Raw genomic sequence first — 19,131 nt, 5'->3', positions numbered from 1 at the left:
AGTAGATCAAGTTTAAATTCTCTGTCTTAATGACCGATAAAGACAGTAAAACTAGGCATACAACATCTCTGCTTACTCAGGTAGAAACTAGAATACCAACTACTAAGGTTCCACTTTCAAAATATAAGTGGAAAGGTCCATTGTGTTTCCAACAAGATAAAAGAAAAGATTACTGGTAGATACAAAATGCAATACTTACATCATCTCTATATTTTGACTTGTGAATCACCACTGCTTTGGAAGGAACAGTAGATTCAGGTTTCCGTATGTTAAACTCAGGCTTTGGTCTGGTCTGTTCTTGAAGATTTTTCCACTCGTCTAAGGTCATCTCGTGAACTTGAGTTTCCTCTTCTACCTCCAACTCAGGAACTCTGTGAAGATGTACAATCATAAGGAAATTTTGGATGGGTACGACATGTCTACTTTCTCAAAGCAAAAATTCATAACGATTAGCTTAACATATTTTCATGTTACTGTATCTCAAATCTGAATAAGATAAGAAAACCTTTGAACCATAAATTTCCTTAATCACTTTATTTTCATCATTTCATGCCATCATTGCCACCTGAAGAGACTTCCTGCTGTGTGTTCAGAGCAGTATTGGGAAAGTGGGAGCACCATTCCAATGACATTCGCATTACATTCCACCACAGCCACTCCCCTTCCAGATGGCATTACACTGCAGAAATGAGATCACTGTAGTAAAAGAGAAGCTACCGAAATAGAGGAAGTTAATGAACAAGTTATAAAACAAATAGATCACAAAGCCATATTTTTGTCAACAGTCTCTTCAAATTTTTAAAAAGAAAACAAAGCAGACATATAAATCAACAGAATGGAATTGAGAGTCCAGAAATAAACCCCTCACATTCATTGTCAATTGGTTTTTATGACAAATGGTGCCAAGGACAATTCAAAGGAGAAAGAACAATATTTTCGACAAACAGTGCTGGGACAACTAGATTCCCACTTGTAAAAGAATCAAGTTGGATCCCTATGTCACATGATAAATATAAGAACTAAAAGTATAAAACTCTTAGAAGAAAACATGGGCATAAATCTTCATGATTAGGCAATGGTTTCTTAGATATGATACCAAAAGCACAAGCAATGAAAGAAAAAAATATATTGGACTTCATTAAAATTAAAAACATTTAAGCTATAAACACCATTAAGAGAAAAGACGGCTCACAGAATGGGAGAAAATATCTGGAGATCATGTATCTGACAAGGGACTTGTATCTAGAATATAGAAAGAACTCTTACAAGTCTATGATAATAAATAATTTAAAAATCAGCAAAAAATCTGAATAACCGTTTCTCCAAAGAAGATATACAAATTGCCAATAAAATGTTCAATATCATTAGCTAACAGGGAAATGGAAATCATAGCCACAACCAGATACTATTTCTCACCCAGTAGGATGACTATAATCAAAAAGACAGATAATAACAAATGTTGGCGAGGACGTGGAGAAACTGGAACCCTCATACCTTCTATACTGCTAGCGAACGTAAAATGTAGGTACTTTGGAAAATAGTCTGGCAGTTGCTCAAAAGGTTAAACGTAGAGTTACATATGATCCAGCAATTCCATTCCTAGGTTTATACCCAAGAGAAATAAAAACGTATGTCCACATAAAGACTTGTACACGGCACTATTTAAAAGGTGGAAACAACCTACAAGTCCATCAACTGATGAATGGATCAAAGAGATATGGTATATCCATACAATGGAATATTATTTGCAATAAAAAGGAATAAAGTACTGATACACTACAACGTGGATGAATCTTGAAAACATTACGCTAAGTGAAAGAAGCCAGTCACAAAGGACCATATAGTGTATGATTCCATATATGTGAAATGTACAGAATAGGCAAATCTATAGTATATAAGGAGGGAAAGTAGATCTGTCATTGCCTAAAGTTGAGAGATGGGGGAGTAGGATGACTACTACTGGGTATCATTTTTGGGGGGAAGGTGATGAAAATATTCTAAAATTGATTGTGGTAGTGGTTGCACAACTCTCTGAATATGCTAAAAACTATTGAATTGTATACTTTAATAGGTGATTTATGCTATGTGAATTATACCTGAATAAAGCTGTTATTTAAAAACCAGCTTACAGTTTAGACTCCATAAAATAAATGTAATAAGACTTTATGAAAATAAAAGCCTGTATCTAGGCTGTACTGGGAGATAACCGGCTATTCCAGTACAGACAACAGTAAGGAAAATTCCTGCCTTGTGATTCTGCACAGACCTAGCTGACACTGAGGATGTCAAAAAAAATATAAAAGATGTGAGCAACTAGCTTATGAGAAAACTACCTCAGGAGCATACAGGGCCATTCTGTGTAACAACATTCTAGTTTGTTTTCTCTATTACTACAATTAACAAACACACAGCACAAGTAAAGAGTGCAGCGCACAAATCCCCAAGATGATAACTATTTACAAACTAGAAGGTAAGAGAAATGCAAGGGAAAAGTAAAGAGGAACAATAGTTTGGATAAAAAAGGGAAAACACATTGTGCTCCACACTGCTGATATTTTAGGGCATGATGATAATGGGAACAAAACTAGGTCCTCGCATAGACCTGCTCACAATTTAATCCCTGCAGTCCTCAATCAGGATGATACTAAAAGAGAGATTAGGATCCAATTTCCCTGAGGTACCTGATAAGGGCAAAGTTAAAATGAGATTTGAAATGGCCAGGCTGGTAAACTGGAAAATATGAAGGGCTTGTCCCTAGTTCCCTTCCCTGGCTAGGATGCTCACATAGGCTACTGAGTTTGGAAAGGAATTTGATTGAAAAGAAAGGAAGTGTTGATAGTAAGGATAGTGAGTTGTCTGAAAGTAAGAACAATGGATCATGGCCACGAATCCTGGCTGGCTTACCATGTGAACTTGTGCAAGTCGATCATATTTTCCAAATCTCAGTTTCCTCATCTATAAAATGAGGCTGAACTAGATGAATTCTAAAGGTCCTTTTCAGCTCTAAATGTCAATAGCATAGCTTAGTTGAATTAGACCAATATATGGGGAGTGGAGAGGGAATCAAATCTATAATACCTTCACTGAAAGGCTAATCTAAAGTTCTAGAATTCACAAGTTAATGATGTGAGAAAAAAAAAAGCAAAATCAGGAGAGAAATCTAATTATCCAAAACCTGTTGCCGTTGAGTCGATTCCAACTCATATCGACCCCATAGGACAGAGTAGAACTGCCCCATAGGGTTTCCAAGGAGCACCTGGTAGATTCGAACTGCCGACCTTTTGGTTAACAGCCATAGCTCTTAACCACTATGCCACTAGGGTTTCCAATCTAATCATAGAGCATCCAAAATAGGTTAGCAAAGTGACTTTAAAATAGCAAGCTGACAGCAGGGAAAAAAATCAAAGCAGCGGTTGCCTGTGAAGGAGCATGAAGGAACTTTCTGGAATGATGGTAATGTACTTGATAGAAGTTTGGGTTCCACAGTATATTTGTTAAAACAGGAAATGTACACTTAAGCATACATTTTACAGTATATGCGTTCTGTATCAGAAGTGAAATTATAAACAAATATTAAACCAAGACATGCATGCTAAACTACTTAGGTGGAAAAGTGTATAAGATGTCTGCCATTTACTTTGAAATGATCAAAAAAGAAGATGGAAAGATGTGTGATAAAACAAATGTAGTAAGATAAATGGTGGAGTTTAGGTGGTGGGTATAGGTGTTCACTGTAAAATTCTTTAAACCTTGCTGTTTGAAAAATTTCACAATAAAATATTGGAGGAATTCCAATGCTAAAACATGGATCCCAAAAATATTGGTAAAAATATAAAAAGGCATTAAGAAAAAAAAGCTTTGTCACTTAAAGCACAATAAAAATTTTTAAAAAAGAAAAACTTTGTAATAGCAAAATACTGGACACAACCCAAACTCATCAAGAGAATTTGGTGGCAACACTGTGGGTGCACACATAGGTATGATACTACACAGCTGGAAAAGGAATGAGGAATACCTCTACCTACTGCTATGAGCAGGCATATACTGTGATACGCCAGGACATATTGATGAAAAGGGAAGGTGGAGTGTACAGCATGTTACTGTTCACCTAAGAAACAGGAGGCATACAAATAGATAGAAGTATTAGATTTTTTAAAATTCAAAGATAAAACAGGGAAAGGACAGGGGTAGGAGCTAGTTGAAAGTGCCATACTTTGCAGACTGAACTCTGGAAACATGTAAATATTTTGTAATTATAAAACAGACTTAAATTAAAATTCAATCTCTAAAATGTGAAAGCAAAATAAATCACATAAGCCCAAATGTTTATCAAGTTAATGACATAACCACCATGAGAAACTATTTCAAGTGACTTTAAAATACAAATTTGACTATGCCTCCATCCATATATAACTTCCAGTAACCACATTATTGGAGGTAGCACTGGTGATGTTATTTGTGACTGTGTGTGTAGCAGATGAGTGACAGTGCTGATGTCACTGAAAACTGGAAATTTCATCATGAGAGAAGAGGGGAAAACATGTAAGGTGGATACAGTTTAGCTAATTATCCTGTAGTCCTAAATTTGAACTGAAAACACTGAATGAACTCATTTTATCTTAAAAAATATATGTGTGCATTATCTACTTACCAGCTCTGTCTACTGAAATGCCCTATAAACAATGAAAGACCAGGAGCAATGAGCACCCTAGTGCCCACACTAGATACCATACTCTGTTAAGAGGAATACAGCTCCTCAGAAAATGGCTGAGTGTGAGGTAGGCAGTATGGGGCAGGAGTACACATGGTTGAGTCGGGAACAACTTGTCTTACCAGAAAGCAAGAAAGCTATCAAAGGCTACTGAACATGTGTTAAAAGGGACTCAGGAATCAATAGGAACAGGGTCCTTCTAGCCAAACAATGACTCAGTTTAAGCATGCATAAGAAGAGAAATTCAATGGATTAAAACACATCAAATGCGTTTAAATCTATGAGTTCATAATGGCACTTAAAAAAAAAAAAGCAATTGGCACCTTTGAAGCATGGTGATATGGAACCAGCTCATTATCTGAAAACTAGTATAATAAAAAGTAAGAAGCATTTATCCTGCATTTCCTGCATGAATTTGTACCTCAATATAATCAAATAGTTCTAGAGAAGTTTCTCCATGCAGAAATTGCAGCAAATAAATGAAGGAACAAGAGAATTAAAATATCACCATTTTGCAGTCCTAACGAATTAACGGACCCGGCAATGAAGATCAGTGGCTTTCCATAAGCTATGAAGCAATCACGCCAAAAAGCTTAAACTGTATTTGATCAAACCTCTGGCTCTCACCACCAATTTTCAGGAAACACAGTAAATACAGGGAACAGGGGAACATATTCAACTACTCTGCAGCAATGTTGTGCCTGGCGCCAGATTGCACTGACTCATAAGAGCCAATTGTTAAATGTTCAGGAATGTTGCAAGCTGGCTGTTAGACACAGCCATTATTAAAAGTTAAATTATATAAACTTATAATTAAACTATATTAAAAACAAAGGTCATAAACACAACTCATCAATTCCTAATTATTTTGCTACATTTTACTAATATCTGTGCTCTTGATGTTTACACCTATAGAACCTGTATAGTCGAAACAGTACATACTAGCTGACTCTTGCACATCTCTGCACAATTCTGCATTCAGTGATGTCCCACTGGCATCCTTAAGTCAGCCATGATGGGAGTATTCACGCCACAGAAACCAGCAAGGGCTGTAAATCAGAGCCTTTCCCACCCAGAGAACCAGATGTTAAATATTTACCAGCCACACTGCCCACAGAGACGCAATCAGTGGAATTCAACTTGAAGACGACTAACAACAGACAACATCGGTTAACGGCAGTTTTACCATTTTTACCATTCACTACGGTTAAGAGCACATATATGTGTGCCACAATGCCTGCTTCAAATTCTGGCTCTGCCCCTTATTAGCTGGGGGACCTTAGTCACGTTAGTTAACCTCTAAGTCTCAGTAAGATAATGGTAACAGTACCCTGTCCTTCATGGCATGGTAAAAGATTAAACCAGTTAAGACGGGGCAGTATTGAGAGCAGTTCCTAGCACAGGGTAAATGCCCTAAAAATTTTTTTCTTCTCTTCTTCTAAATACTCACCAGGAAGTTGTCACAGGTATCCTGGGACATTAGAATACTCTGTGACAATGAACATTTAATACTCTGTAAACCAAGAAGGAAGGAAGAAAGAGGACATAGAATGTATAATGAGTAGTAAAATGTATCCAATTTGAGGACAACGTATGTATGCCAGTTGCATGTCTGAACAAAACTGAGCACACTGAGTTTCTCTCTCAAGTGGTTCTAAAACGGAGAGGTGTGCTGGATACACACTGGCTGAACTCTGAGTGCTTGAGTATTCAGTATCAGTATTCAGACAAAGCTGAGACCAGAGACCATCACCGTCATAGAATGTATTTCTAGGATATAAACCTAATTTTGAAACCATCGCGAAATTAGAATTGTATAGTTAGAAATCTGAGTAATAAATTTAAAGCTGGACAATGCAGAGCAGGAACCAGCGCTTCTGAGCATGCCCGGCCACTGTATTTCTCCGGCGGTCGCCCTCTCTTGTGCACCTGCAATTCTAAATAGACGCTCACTTTCAACAAAGGTCAGTAGCCAAGTGAGATATTTTCTGGTTAGCTCTACCAGGATACTTCTAGTAGTTATACTGGGACCAAGTTATTAGGCATTATTTTGTCTTTCAGAGGAAATGATTAACTAAGTAGTTTTGTCTAATACTATGAATGCTTAAATCAGTTCTACAGATTAGAATTATGCTATAATACTATTATTCTGCCTTACATTACTTGAAATATTTATAAATGTTTATAGGCTCAAAAAGGATATAATGTTTTCCTGCAGGTATTTAGCTAACTCACTTTCTCAATACATAAACTATTAATCTCTTTCCTAAGTTAACTCAATATTCATATTAACTAATAATCTGTTTCTTTAGTTAAGACACTTCTTAATTGTTTTGAATAATAAATGGACAGCTTCCAGAACCATCGAACCTTTTAGAAGCGTTTTCTTTTGTAATAAGTAACAATACCAATAACAGTTCAGCTGCTAACCAAAAGACCAGCGGTTCAAACTCACCAGCCACCACTTGGGAGAAAGATATGGCAACCTGCTTCCTTGGAAACCCTATGGGGCAGTTCTACTCTGTCCTCTAGGGTCACTATGAGTCAGAATTGATTCCACAGCAATGGGTTTGGATTTTTTTTTTTTAATTACATACTAGGCACTGCTCTAGGTGAAACATATACAAACTTATCCAATCCTCACAACAATCCTATGATGTAGGTATCATTATATTCCCATTTTACAGATAAAGAAAACCAAGACACAGAAAAATTAAATAATTTGCCCCATCTAGTAAGTGGCAGAGCTTGGATTTGAACCCAGCACTCTATCTCCAGAGTCCATGCTATGAACCACTAAACACACTGCCTCTTGGCATCTGAAGGATAAGTAAGAAGGAAAGAGGCTAAGGCCAGTGGGCTTGGGGGAGAGGTACAGAAAAACAAGGAACAGCACTTACAAAGTTCTACAGAGATATGGGGGAAAGGGTAGCAGGAAGGTGTGTTTGTGAACATGAAATAAGGGTCACCAGAGAAAGGACAGGAGTAGGAGTGGTCAAAACTTGAGAGCGGAAGCAGGGCCGGACCACATAGGCTAGGACAAGGAGTTTATTGACAAGTAAGGCCACTGGGGGAGGGGGGGTGTCTAAGTAAGGTGTGGGCATGACAATCAGATTGCCAGTGTGAAAACCACTTTGGTCTGGAAAACGGACTGGAAGAAGGTTCAAAAGCAGCTACAGCAGTAGCTCAGATGACAGCAGCCTAGACCATTGTGAGTAGAGACAGTGGACAATTGTTGCTGTTGTTGTTAGGTGCGGTCGAGTTGGTTCTGACTCATAGTGACTCCACGTACACCAGAATGAAACACAGCCCGGTCCTGCGCCATCCTCACAATCGTTGTTATGCCTGAGCCCCTTTGCAGCCACTGTGTCAATCCATCTTGTTAAGAGTCTTCCTATTTTTTGCTGGCCCTCTACTTTATCAAGCATGATGTCCTTCTCCAGGGACTAATCCTTCCTGATAACATGTTCAAAGTATGTGAGGCGTAGTCTCACCATTCTTGCTTCCAAAGTGTATTCTGACTTCTTCCAAGACAGATTTGTTCGTTCTTTTGGCAGTCCATGGTATATTCAATATTCTTTGCCAACACCACAATTCAAAGCCATCAATTTTTCTTCTGTCTTCCTTCTTCATGGTCCAGCTTTTGCATGCATATAAGACAATTAAAAACACCATGGCTTGGGTCAGGCACACCTTAGTCTTCAAGGTGACATCTTTACTTTTCAACACTTTAAAGAGGTCTTTTGCAGCAGATTTGCCCAAAGCAATGCATCTTTTGATTTCTTGACTGCTGCTTCCATGGGTATTGACTGTGGATCCAAGATGAAATCCTTGACAACTTCAATATTTTCTCCATTTATCATGATGTTGCTTATGCTTGTGAGGATTTTTGTTTTCTTTACATTGAGCTGCAATCCATACTAAAGGCTGTGGTCTTTGATCTTCATCAGTGTTTCAAGTTTTCTTCACTTTCAGCAACAAAGGTTGTGTCATGTGGATAACGCAGGTTGTTAATGAGTCTTCCTCCAATCCTGATATCCTGTTCTTCTTCATATAGTCCAGCTTCTCGGATTATTTGCTCAGCATACAGACTGAATAAGTATGGTGAAAGGATACAACCGTGACACACACCTTTCCTGACTTTAAGCTACACTGTTAAAGTTCAGTTCAAATGACTGCCTCTTGATCTATGTACAGGTTCCTCATAAGCACAATTAAGCGTTCTGGAATTCCCATTCTTCACAATGGTATACATAATTTATTATGATTCACACAGTTGAATGCCTTTGCATAGTCAATAAAACACAAATAAACATCTTTCTGGCATTCTGTGCTTCCAGCCAGGATCCATCTGACATCAGCAATGATATCCCTGGTTCCACATCCTCTTCTGAAGCTGGCTTGAATTTCTGGCAGTTCCCTGTCGATATACTGCTGCAGCCGGTCTTGAATGATCTTCAGCAAAATTTCACTTGCGTATGATATTAATGATATTTTTCAATAATTTCCACATTCAGTTGGATCACCTTTCTTGGGAACAGGCATAAATATGGATCTCTTCCAGTCGGTTGGCCAGGCAGCTGTCTCCCAAATTTCTTGTCATAGACCAGTGAGCACTTCCAGGACCGCATCCATTTGTTAAAACATCTCAAATGGTACTCCATCGATTCCTGGAGCCTTGATTTTCACCAGTGCCTTTGGTGCAGCTTGGACTTCTTTCTTCAGTACCATCAGTTCCTGATCATATGCTACCTCCTGAAATGACTGAATGTCAACCATTTCTTTTTGGTATAATGACTCTGTGTATTCCTTCCATCTTCTTTTGATGGTTCCTGTGTTGTTTAATATTTTCCCTATAGAATCCTTCAACAATATTGCAACTTGAGGCTTGAATTTTTTCTTCAGCTCTTTCAGCTTAAGAAATGCTGAGTATGTTCTTCCCTCTTGGTTTTCTACCTCCAGGTCTTTGCACATGTCATTACGATACTTTACTTCATAAGAAAAAACCAAAATGGATGTCAGAAGAGACTCTGAAACTTGAACGTTCAGTAGCTAAAGTGAGACGAAGAAATCATGACGTAAAAGAGCTGAACAGAAAATTTCAAAGGGCAGCTCAAGAAGACAAAATAAAATACTATAAGTAAGTGGACAATTAGGAGTTACAAATTACCAGGGGTTGGTCAAGGACTGGAGTGAGGGGGGAAAGTTTCAAGAATGGCTCCTAGGTCTCTGCTTTGTGCAGCTGGATGGATAGCAATGCTTTTCCATAGGATGGAAACACCTGCCAAAGACCAGAGGCTGTAGGAAAGTTCAGTAGCTCTGGCCCCTGACGTGTACAGCAGGAGGTGCATGAGGATGACCCAGGCCAGGGGGCCAGTAGGCAGAGCTGGATGAACAGGCCTGGGGCCTATGGGGAAAGTTGGAGCCAGGTGTATATTCCAGAGTCAGTGTATAAATGACAATGCAAGGCACAGGGGTGCGTGAGATGCCTGTAAAGAGAATAAAGAGTAGGAGAAGAGAGCCAAAGGCAGAGCCCTGAACAACTTGACACTTTGAAAGGCCAGGAAAATACAAGGATGAGCCTGCAAAGGATACTGGAAAAGAGGAGCCAAGAGGCAGGAAGAAAATCCAGAGAGCTAAGTGATCACAGAAACTCAGGGGAGAGTGTGTTCATGAAGAACTCAATAGAGTCATACACTTCTGAGCCAGAGTGAAGCGCCCGTTAGATCTATACATGTGACCACTGCTTCAGGAGGCAATGAGGATGAGAACCAGGCCCTGAGTGAAGCAGGAGGAAATGAAGGAGAAGCATACACAGCTCTGGAACATGCTGGAAGAGACAGCGTAGCTAAAGGAGAATGTGGGGTCAAGAGAAAATTTAAAACAGGAGATTTAAGCATGCATAAGCAGAGTAGCGAGGAAGGAGCTGAATATACCAAAGAAGAGAGGAGCTGACAGTGTAAGGTTTCTATGAAGCCAGAGGCAACAGGATGCGGCATATGAAGAGGTGTGGAGAGAGATGGCTCCTGTCTCACCATGAGAGAAGGATAGGAAGCCTGTGGGCATAGATGCCTCTGTACCTCTGGGAGTAGGAAGATGATGAAGCTCCCATGTGAGGGTCCTAATTTCTCTGTGACATAGGAGGCAAAGTTGTACCTTGAAAATGAAGGGCTGGGTGGTACAGAGGGCTCATTTCAGAATACTGCTCATCAACCATTTACAGAATTCACAGACCAGTGGAATAGGATTGAGGGTCCAGAAACAAATTCACACATCAGCTGGGGGCCTGGTGGTGCAGTGGTTAAGTGCTACGGCTGCTAACCAAAAGGTCGGCAGTTCGAATCTATCCCCTGCTCCTTGGAAACCCTATGGACAGTTCTACTCTGTCCTATAGGGTCACTGTGACTCGAAGGCAATGAGTTTTATGGTCAAGAGATTTTTGACAAGGATGCTAAATCCATTCAATAGGGAAAGAAAAGTCTCTCTAATAAATGGTGCTGGAAAAATTAGATTTCCACATGCAGAAAAATGAAACAGGATCCATGCCTCACATCATACACAAAAAAATATTCGAAGTGGATTAAGGACCTAAATGAGTAAAATAAAATCATAAAATTCTTAGAAGAAAAAGCAGGGGCAATGCTGTCAAGCCTAGCCTTTAATAACGGATTATCTAACATGATAACAAAAGCACAAACAACAAAAGGAAATAAATGGGACCTCATAAAAATTTAAAATTTTTGGTCATCAAAAGACTTTACAAAAAAGTGGAAAGACAAGCCACTGACTGAGAATATCTTTGGAAACCATATATCTGATAAGAATCTAACAACCAAAATATATATAAAACTTTGACAACAACAAAGAGACAATCATAAAATTGGCAAAGGACTTGAATAGACATTTCACCAATGAGGACGTTCAAATGATGACCAAACATTTGAAAAATGCTCAGCATCATTAGTCATCACAGAAATGCAAATCAAAACCAAAATGAGACACATTTTCACCCCGACTAGGATGGCTAAAACATGCTCAGCAACATTAGCCATCAGAAAAATACAATCAAAACCACAATGAGATACATCTTCACTACCAGTAGGATGGCTAAGATTAAAAAAAAACAGAAAACAATAAATGTTAGTGAGAATGTGGTAAAATAGGAATCCTTACCCATTGCTGGTGGGAATGCAAAATGGCACAGCTGTTGTGGAACACAATGTGGCGGTTCCTCAAAAAACTGAAAACAGAATTATCACACGTCCCAGCAGTTCCATTCCCAGGTATATATACCCAAAAGACTTGAAAGCAAAAACTCAAAAAGAGATGTGTACACCAATGTTCACTGCTGCACTATTCACAATAGCCAAAAGGTGGAAGCAACCTCAATGCTCATCAATGAATGAATGAATAAACAAATCATGGAACATACATACTATGGAATGCTATACTACTCAGCCAGTAAGAAGAATAAGTCTTGACACATGCCATGATATGGATGGAGCTGGAAGGCATTATGCTGAGTGCAATCAGTCAATCAAAAAAGGACAAATACTGTAATGACCTTGCTTATATAAAAAGACAAGGGGCAAATGTATAGGGACTAACCTTTATTAGTGGTTACCAGGGATGGAAGAGAGGGGGAATGGGGGCTAATAGTGATGGAAATATCGCATTTGATCAAGAGTAGGGCTGCACGCCAATTATTGTAATTGCTGTTAATAAGTTACACACCTGTAAAAAGTTGAATTGGCAAAAGTTGTACGATATATATATACACACATACATATATACAACAAACAAAAAAAAAGAACAGCTGCTGAGGCTGCTTATGTACAATGTACAACCAAAACCCTCCCGAGATTTGGTTCCTTGGTTTGGAGGTTTATGGTCGTGGTTTCACCAGACATCCCAGTTAACCGGCCTGATAACGTGCTTCTGTTTTACCTACTAGTTCACTGCATAGTACCTGGGGTCTGAAAACTTACAAGTGGCCATTCAAGGCACAATACTTGGTCTCCTTTCTCCTGGAATAACAGAGGAAGAAGGACCACCAGGAATAGGAGGGTGATATGCTAAATGCCCCCCCCCCAACAGCTACTTCTTTTGTGACGAGAGGCGAAGAACTGGATGGTGCCTGGCTACCATTACTAAACATTTTGATTAAAGATTCCATAGAAGAATCCTGATCAAAAAGGGGAAAATAAACAATAGAATTCCAGATTCTCATAGACTCCAGACTCCCTGAAGCCATGAAAGTTGGATGAACCCCTGAAACTCCTGCCCTGAGATAATCTTTAAATCTTAAACCAAAAGGATCCCCTGAAGTCTTCTTAAAATCAAACAATAGTTTAGCTTAATTAGTAAAAAATGTCTGCCTTGAGCATTATGCTCTTTTAAGAACTATTTATATGGGATCAAATTGACAACAGCAACTCAAAAGGTTAGGGGGCAGTAAATTTATGTTAATGGGGGAAGAACAATATAGAAAAGGAGGGTGAGAGTGGTTGTACAACTCGAAGAATATAATCAATGTCGCTAAATGGTACATGTAGAAACTGCTGAACTGGTGTATGTTTTGTTATGTATATTCTCAACAACAACAAAATAAATTCTAAAAAAATTTTTACAGGGCTCAGCCTGCCCTGGGTGAGACTTGCAGTGCTCAGCTTATGGGTATAGGAAGAAAGAAGGCGGGAAGTTGGGTGTTAGGCAGTAGGTAGGTTTTGCCAATCAGGTATAAGCAACAGCCCACGGGGCAAGGTTTAAGGACTTGTCAAGGGGCTAGAGATGGACTAGGGATAGAAGCTATCTGAAGAAAGGAGGGAGGAGGGCATGTGAGACCATAAAGAGGACAAGAGCCTAGACGTCCTAAACAGAGTGAGACTGTGATAGTGTAGGGAGTCAAACAAGCTGCTGGATGGAACAGAGGTTGTGGGCAGAGAGCAGAATACTTGGATTTAACCCACTAATTAGTCATTAATTAAATTATTTTCAATTAATTATTAGTTGAATTATTAGTTGTTAATACATTAGGACCACTGCCCATCGGTCAGTTTGTTGTATGATGGTGGCTTGAGTGTTGATGGGATGCTGGAAGGTATGCCACCAGTATTTCAAACACCAGCAGGGTCATTCTTGGTGTACAGATTTCAGCAGAGTTTCCAGACTAAGACAGACTAGGAAGAAGGACCTGGGAGTCTCTACTTCTGAAAAAGCTGGCCACTGAGACCTTACAAATAGCAGCAGAACATTGTCTGATATATTGCCAGAAGATGAGCCCCTCAGGTTGGAAGGCACTCAAAATATGATTGGGAAAGAGCTACCTCCTCAAAGCAGAGTCAACCTTAATGATGGGGATGGAGTCTAGCTTTCAGACTTTCATTTGCTGATGTGGCACAACTCAAAATGAAAAGAAACAGCTGCAAACATCCAATAATAATAGGAATGTGGAATGTATGAAGTATGAATCCAGGAAAACTGGAAGTCGTCAAAAATGAAATGGAATGGATGACAAACTCCCTAAGGGACCAAATTACTGGGCTGAGGGCTGTGGGAACCATGGTCTTGGGGAATATCTAGCTCAACTGCCATAACATAGTTCATAAAGAAAATGTTCTACATTCTACTTTGGTGAGTAGCGTCTGGGGTCTTAAAAGCTTGTGAGTGGGCCATCGAAGATACTTCACTGGTCTCATCCCATTTGGAGCAAGGGAGAATGAAGAAAACCAAAGACACAAGGGAAAGATTAGTCCAAATGACTGATGGACCACAAGTACTACAGCCTCCACCAGACTGAGTACAGAACAACCAATGGTGCCCTGCTACCAGCTGCTCTGACAGGGATCAAAATAGTGGGTCCTGGATAGAGTTGGAGAAAAATGTGGAGCAAAAGTCTAACTCACACACACACAAAAAAGACCAGAATTATTGGTTTGAGGCTGGAGAAACCCCGAGAGTATGAAGTCACTCTTGAGGTTCACCCTTCATCCAAAGATTAGACAGGCCCATAAAACAAAACAAGACTAAATGAGCACACCAGCCCAGGGGCAAGGACTAGGAGGCAGGAGGAGACAGGAAAGCTAGTAATAGGGAACCTGAGGTGAAGAAGGAGAGAGTGTTGACATGTCCTGGGGTTGGTAAACAATGTCACAAAATAGTATTAATTGTTTAATGAAAAGCTAGTTTGTTCTGTAAACCTTCATCTAAAGTACAATAAAAAAAAAAAAATAAAACCTATAAAGAGAAGTGTTCATCAAGAGTTAATTTATCATCTTTTCCTCCTTTAAACTTAGCATGTAGAAAATTTATAAGAGCATTTATTCATTTAAGAAAGTAGTGAGGTAAGAAGGGAGAGAAATAGAAATATTTACTAGTGTAGTAAAAAAAAAAAATTTTTTTTCTTTGTAGTAGGATGGGAAAAATGGAAGTAGGGACTTCACTTAAACTTGCTTTAAAAATGAATCCTTAGTGATTAAAATGCACCCCCTGGCCAACTTTAAGTGATATGGACAGCTTACAAGTAAAACGCATAATATGGCTAACATACAAGTAAAAAGAAATCATCAACAACAAAAAAATGAAATGGAATGCATAAAGATTGATATCCTATGAATGGATAATTAAGTTATGGTATATTCACACAATGGAATACTATGCATCGATAAAGAACAATGATGAATCCTTGAAACATGTCGTAACATGGAGGAATCTGGAAGGCATTATGCTGAGTGAAATTAGTTGCAAAAAGACAAATACTGAATGAGACCACTATTACAGGAACTCAAGAAATAGTTTAAGCAGAGAAGAAAATATTCTTTGATGGTTATGAGAGTGGGGAGGGAGGGAGGAAAAGGATATTCACTAATTAGATAGTAGACAAGAACTATTTTAGGTGAAAGGAAAGACAACACACAATACAGGAGAAGTCCACACAACTGGACTAAACCAAAAGAAAAGAAGTTTCCTGAATAAACTGAACGTTCTGAAGGCCTGAGTAGCAGAGGTGAGGGTTTGGGGACCATGCTTTGAGGGGACATCTAGGTCAATTGGCATAATAAAATCTATTAAGAAAACATTCTGCATTCCACTTTGGTGAGAGGCATCTGGGATCTTAAACGCTAGCAAGCAGCCATCTAAGATGCATCAATTGGTCTCAACTCACCTGGAGCAAAGGAGAGTGAAGAACAGCAAAGACACAAGGTAATTAAGAGCCCAAGAGACAGAAAGGGCCACATAAATCAGAGACTCCATCAGCCTGAGACCAGAAGAACTAGATGGTGCCGGGCTAAAAGCGATGACTGACCTGACAGGGAACACAACAGAGAATCTGTGGATGGAGCAGGAGAACAGTGGGATGCAGATCTCAAATTCTCATAAAAAGACCAGACTTAATGGTCTGACTGAGACTAGAAGAACCACGGAGGTCATGGTCCCCAGACCTTCTGTTAGCCCAAGACAGGAACCATTTCCAAAGCCAACTCTTCAGACAGGGATTGGACTGATCTATAAGTCAGACAATGATACCGATGAGGAGTGAGCTTCTTGGCTCAAGTAGACACATGAGACTATGTGGGCAGCTCCTGTCTGGAGGTGACATGAGAAGGCAGAGGGGAACAGATGCTGGCTGAATGGACATGGGAATACAGGGTGGAGAGAAGGAGTGTGCTGTCTCATTAGCAGGAGGGCAACTATGAGTATACAGCAAGGTGTATACAAATTTTTGTATGAGAGACTGACTTGATTTGTAAACTTTCACTTAGAGCACAATAAAAAATTAAAAAAAAAAAAAAAGATTGATTTCCTAGGCATTAGTGAGCTGAAATGGACTAACATTGGCCATTTTGAATCAGCCAGTCATAGGGTCTACTATACCAGGAATGACAAATTGAAGAAGAGTGGCATTGGGTTCATCATCAAAAAGAACATTTCAAGGTCTATCTGAAGTACAATGCTGTCAGTAATAGGATAATATGCATACCCTACAAGGAAGACCAGTTAATACAACTGTTACTCAAATTTACACACCAATCATTAAGGCCAAAGATGAAGAAATTGAAGATTTTTACCAACTTCTGCAGTCTGATCAAACATGCAATCAAGATGCCTTGATAATTACTGGTGATTGGAATGCGAACATTGAAAACAGAAGGATCTGTAATTGAAAAAATATGGCCTTGGTGATAAAAATAATGCCAGAGATGGCAAGATAGAGCTTTGTAAGACCAATAACTTATTGATGGCAAATACCTTTTTTACAACAACATAAACAACAACTGTACACGTGGACCTCACCAGATGGAATACATAGGAATCAGAACAGACTATATCTGTGGAAAGAGATGATGGAGAAGCTAAATAACATCAGTCAGAACAAGGCCAGGGGCCAACTGCAGAACAGACCATTAATTGCTAATATTCAAGTTAATTTGAAGCTGAAGAAATTTAAAACAAATCCATGAGAACTAAAATACGATCTTCAGTATATCCCACTTGAATTTGGAGACGATCTTAAGAACAGATTCGATGCACTGAACACTAATGACCAAAGACCACACAAGTTGTAGAATGACATCAAGGACATCATACATGAAGAACACAAAAGATCATTAAAAAGATAGGGAAAAATGAATGTCAAAAGAGACTCTGCAACTATTGAACATAGAGTAGCTAAAGTGAATGGAAGAAATGATGAAGTAAAAGAGCTGAATGGAAGATTTCAAAGGGCACCTTAAGAAGACAAAGTAAACTATTATAATGAAATGTGCAAAGACCTGGAGTTAGAAAACCAAAAGGGATGAACATGCTTGGCATTTCTGCAGCTGCAAAAACTGAAGAAAAAATTCAAGCCTTGAGTTGCGGTAGTGAAGAATTCTATGGGGAAAATATTCAATGACACAGGAAGCATCAAAAGAAGATGGAAGGAATACTCAGAGTTGCTCTACCAGAAAGAAATGGTCAATGTTCAATCATTTGTGGAGGTAGCATATGACCAGGAATAGATGGCACTGAACGAAGAAGTCCAAGCTGCCCTGAAAGCACTGGCAAAAAACAAGGCTCCAGGAATTCACAGGATACCAACTGAGATGTTTCAACAAACAGATGTAGCTCTAGAGGTACTCACTTGTCTATGTCAAGAAATTTGGAAGACAGCTACCTGGCCTACTGACTGGAAGAGATCTGTATTTATGCCTATTCCAAAGAAAGGTGATAGAACAGAACACGGAAATTATCAAACAATATCATTAATATCACATGCAAACAAAATTTTGCTGAAAATCATTCAAAAGCGGTTGCAGCAGTACATTGACAGGGAACTGCCAGAATTGCAAACTGGATTCAGAAGAGGACACAGAACAAGGGATATGATCGCTGATGTCAGATCGATCTTGGCTGACTATGCAAAGGCATTTGACTGTGTGGATTGTAACGAATTATGGATAACACTGCAAAGAATGGGAATTCCAGAACACCTCACTGTGCTCAGGAGGAACCTATACGTAGAGCAAGAGGCAGTCATTCTAACAGAACAAGGGGATATACTGTGTGGTATAAAATCAGGAAAGGCGTGTGTCAGGGTTGTATCTTTTCACCATACTTATTCAATCTGTATGCTGAGCAAATAATCTGAGAAGCTGGACTGTATGAAGAAGAATGGGGCATCAGGATTGGAGGAAGACTCATTAACAACCTGCATTATCCTGACGACACAACCTTGTTTGCTGAAAGTGAAGAGGACTTGAAGCACTTACTGATGAAGATCAAAGACCATAGCCTTCAATATGAATTACACCTCAACATAAAAGAAAACAAAAATCCTCACAACTGGACCAATAAGCAACATTGTGATAAATAGAGAAAATACTGAAGTTGTCAAGGATTTTATTTTACCTGGATCTATAATCAATGCCTATGGAAGAAGCAGTCAAGAAATCAAAGGATGTATTGCATTGGGGAAAACTGCTGCAAAAGACCTCTTTAGAGCGTTGAAAAGCAAAGATGTCACTTCAAGGACTAAGGTATGCCTGGCCCAAGCCATGATATTTTCAATAGCCTCATATCCATGGGAAAGCTAGACAATGAATAAGAAGACCAAAGAGGAATTGATGCCTTTGAATTATGGTGTTGGTGAAGAATATTGAATATGCCATGGACTACCAGAAGAATGAACAAATCTGTTTTAGAAGAAGTACAGCCTAAATGCTCCTTAGAAGCAAGCATGGCAAGACTTCATCTTAAGTATTCTGGACCTGTTATCAGGAGGGGCAAGTCCCTGGAAAAGCACATCACACTTAGTACAGTAGAGGGTCAGCAAAAAAGAGGGAGATCCTGGACAAGATGTATCGACACTGTGACTGCAACAATGGGCTCAAACACAGCAAAGATTGTCAGGATGGTGCAGGACTGGGCAGTGTTTCACT

At 39.2% G+C, this 19,131-nt stretch overlaps 1 protein-coding gene across 2 annotated transcripts in view; it reads right to left on the bottom strand.

The window, feature by feature from the left end:
• The window catches only part of HABP4 (hyaluronan binding protein 4), a 46,469-nt gene that overhangs the window by 8,355 nt on the left and 18,983 nt on the right, over window positions 1-19,131 (bottom strand). For both annotated transcript variants that reach the window (XM_049894903.1, XM_049894904.1), the window contains exon 6: window positions 200-371. In XM_049894903.1, coding sequence (XP_049750860.1) covers window positions 200-371 — 172 coding nt within the window. The remainder of the gene's footprint in view (window positions 1-199; window positions 372-19,131) is intronic.

The sequence above is a fragment of the Elephas maximus genome, chromosome 9, assembly GCF_024166365.1.
Source record: "Elephas maximus indicus isolate mEleMax1 chromosome 9, mEleMax1 primary haplotype, whole genome shotgun sequence".
Lineage (NCBI taxonomy): Eukaryota > Metazoa > Chordata > Mammalia > Proboscidea > Elephantidae > Elephas > Elephas maximus.
The sequence above is the reverse complement of the archived record's forward strand: the minus strand, read 5'-3'. Positions and strand labels throughout refer to the sequence as shown.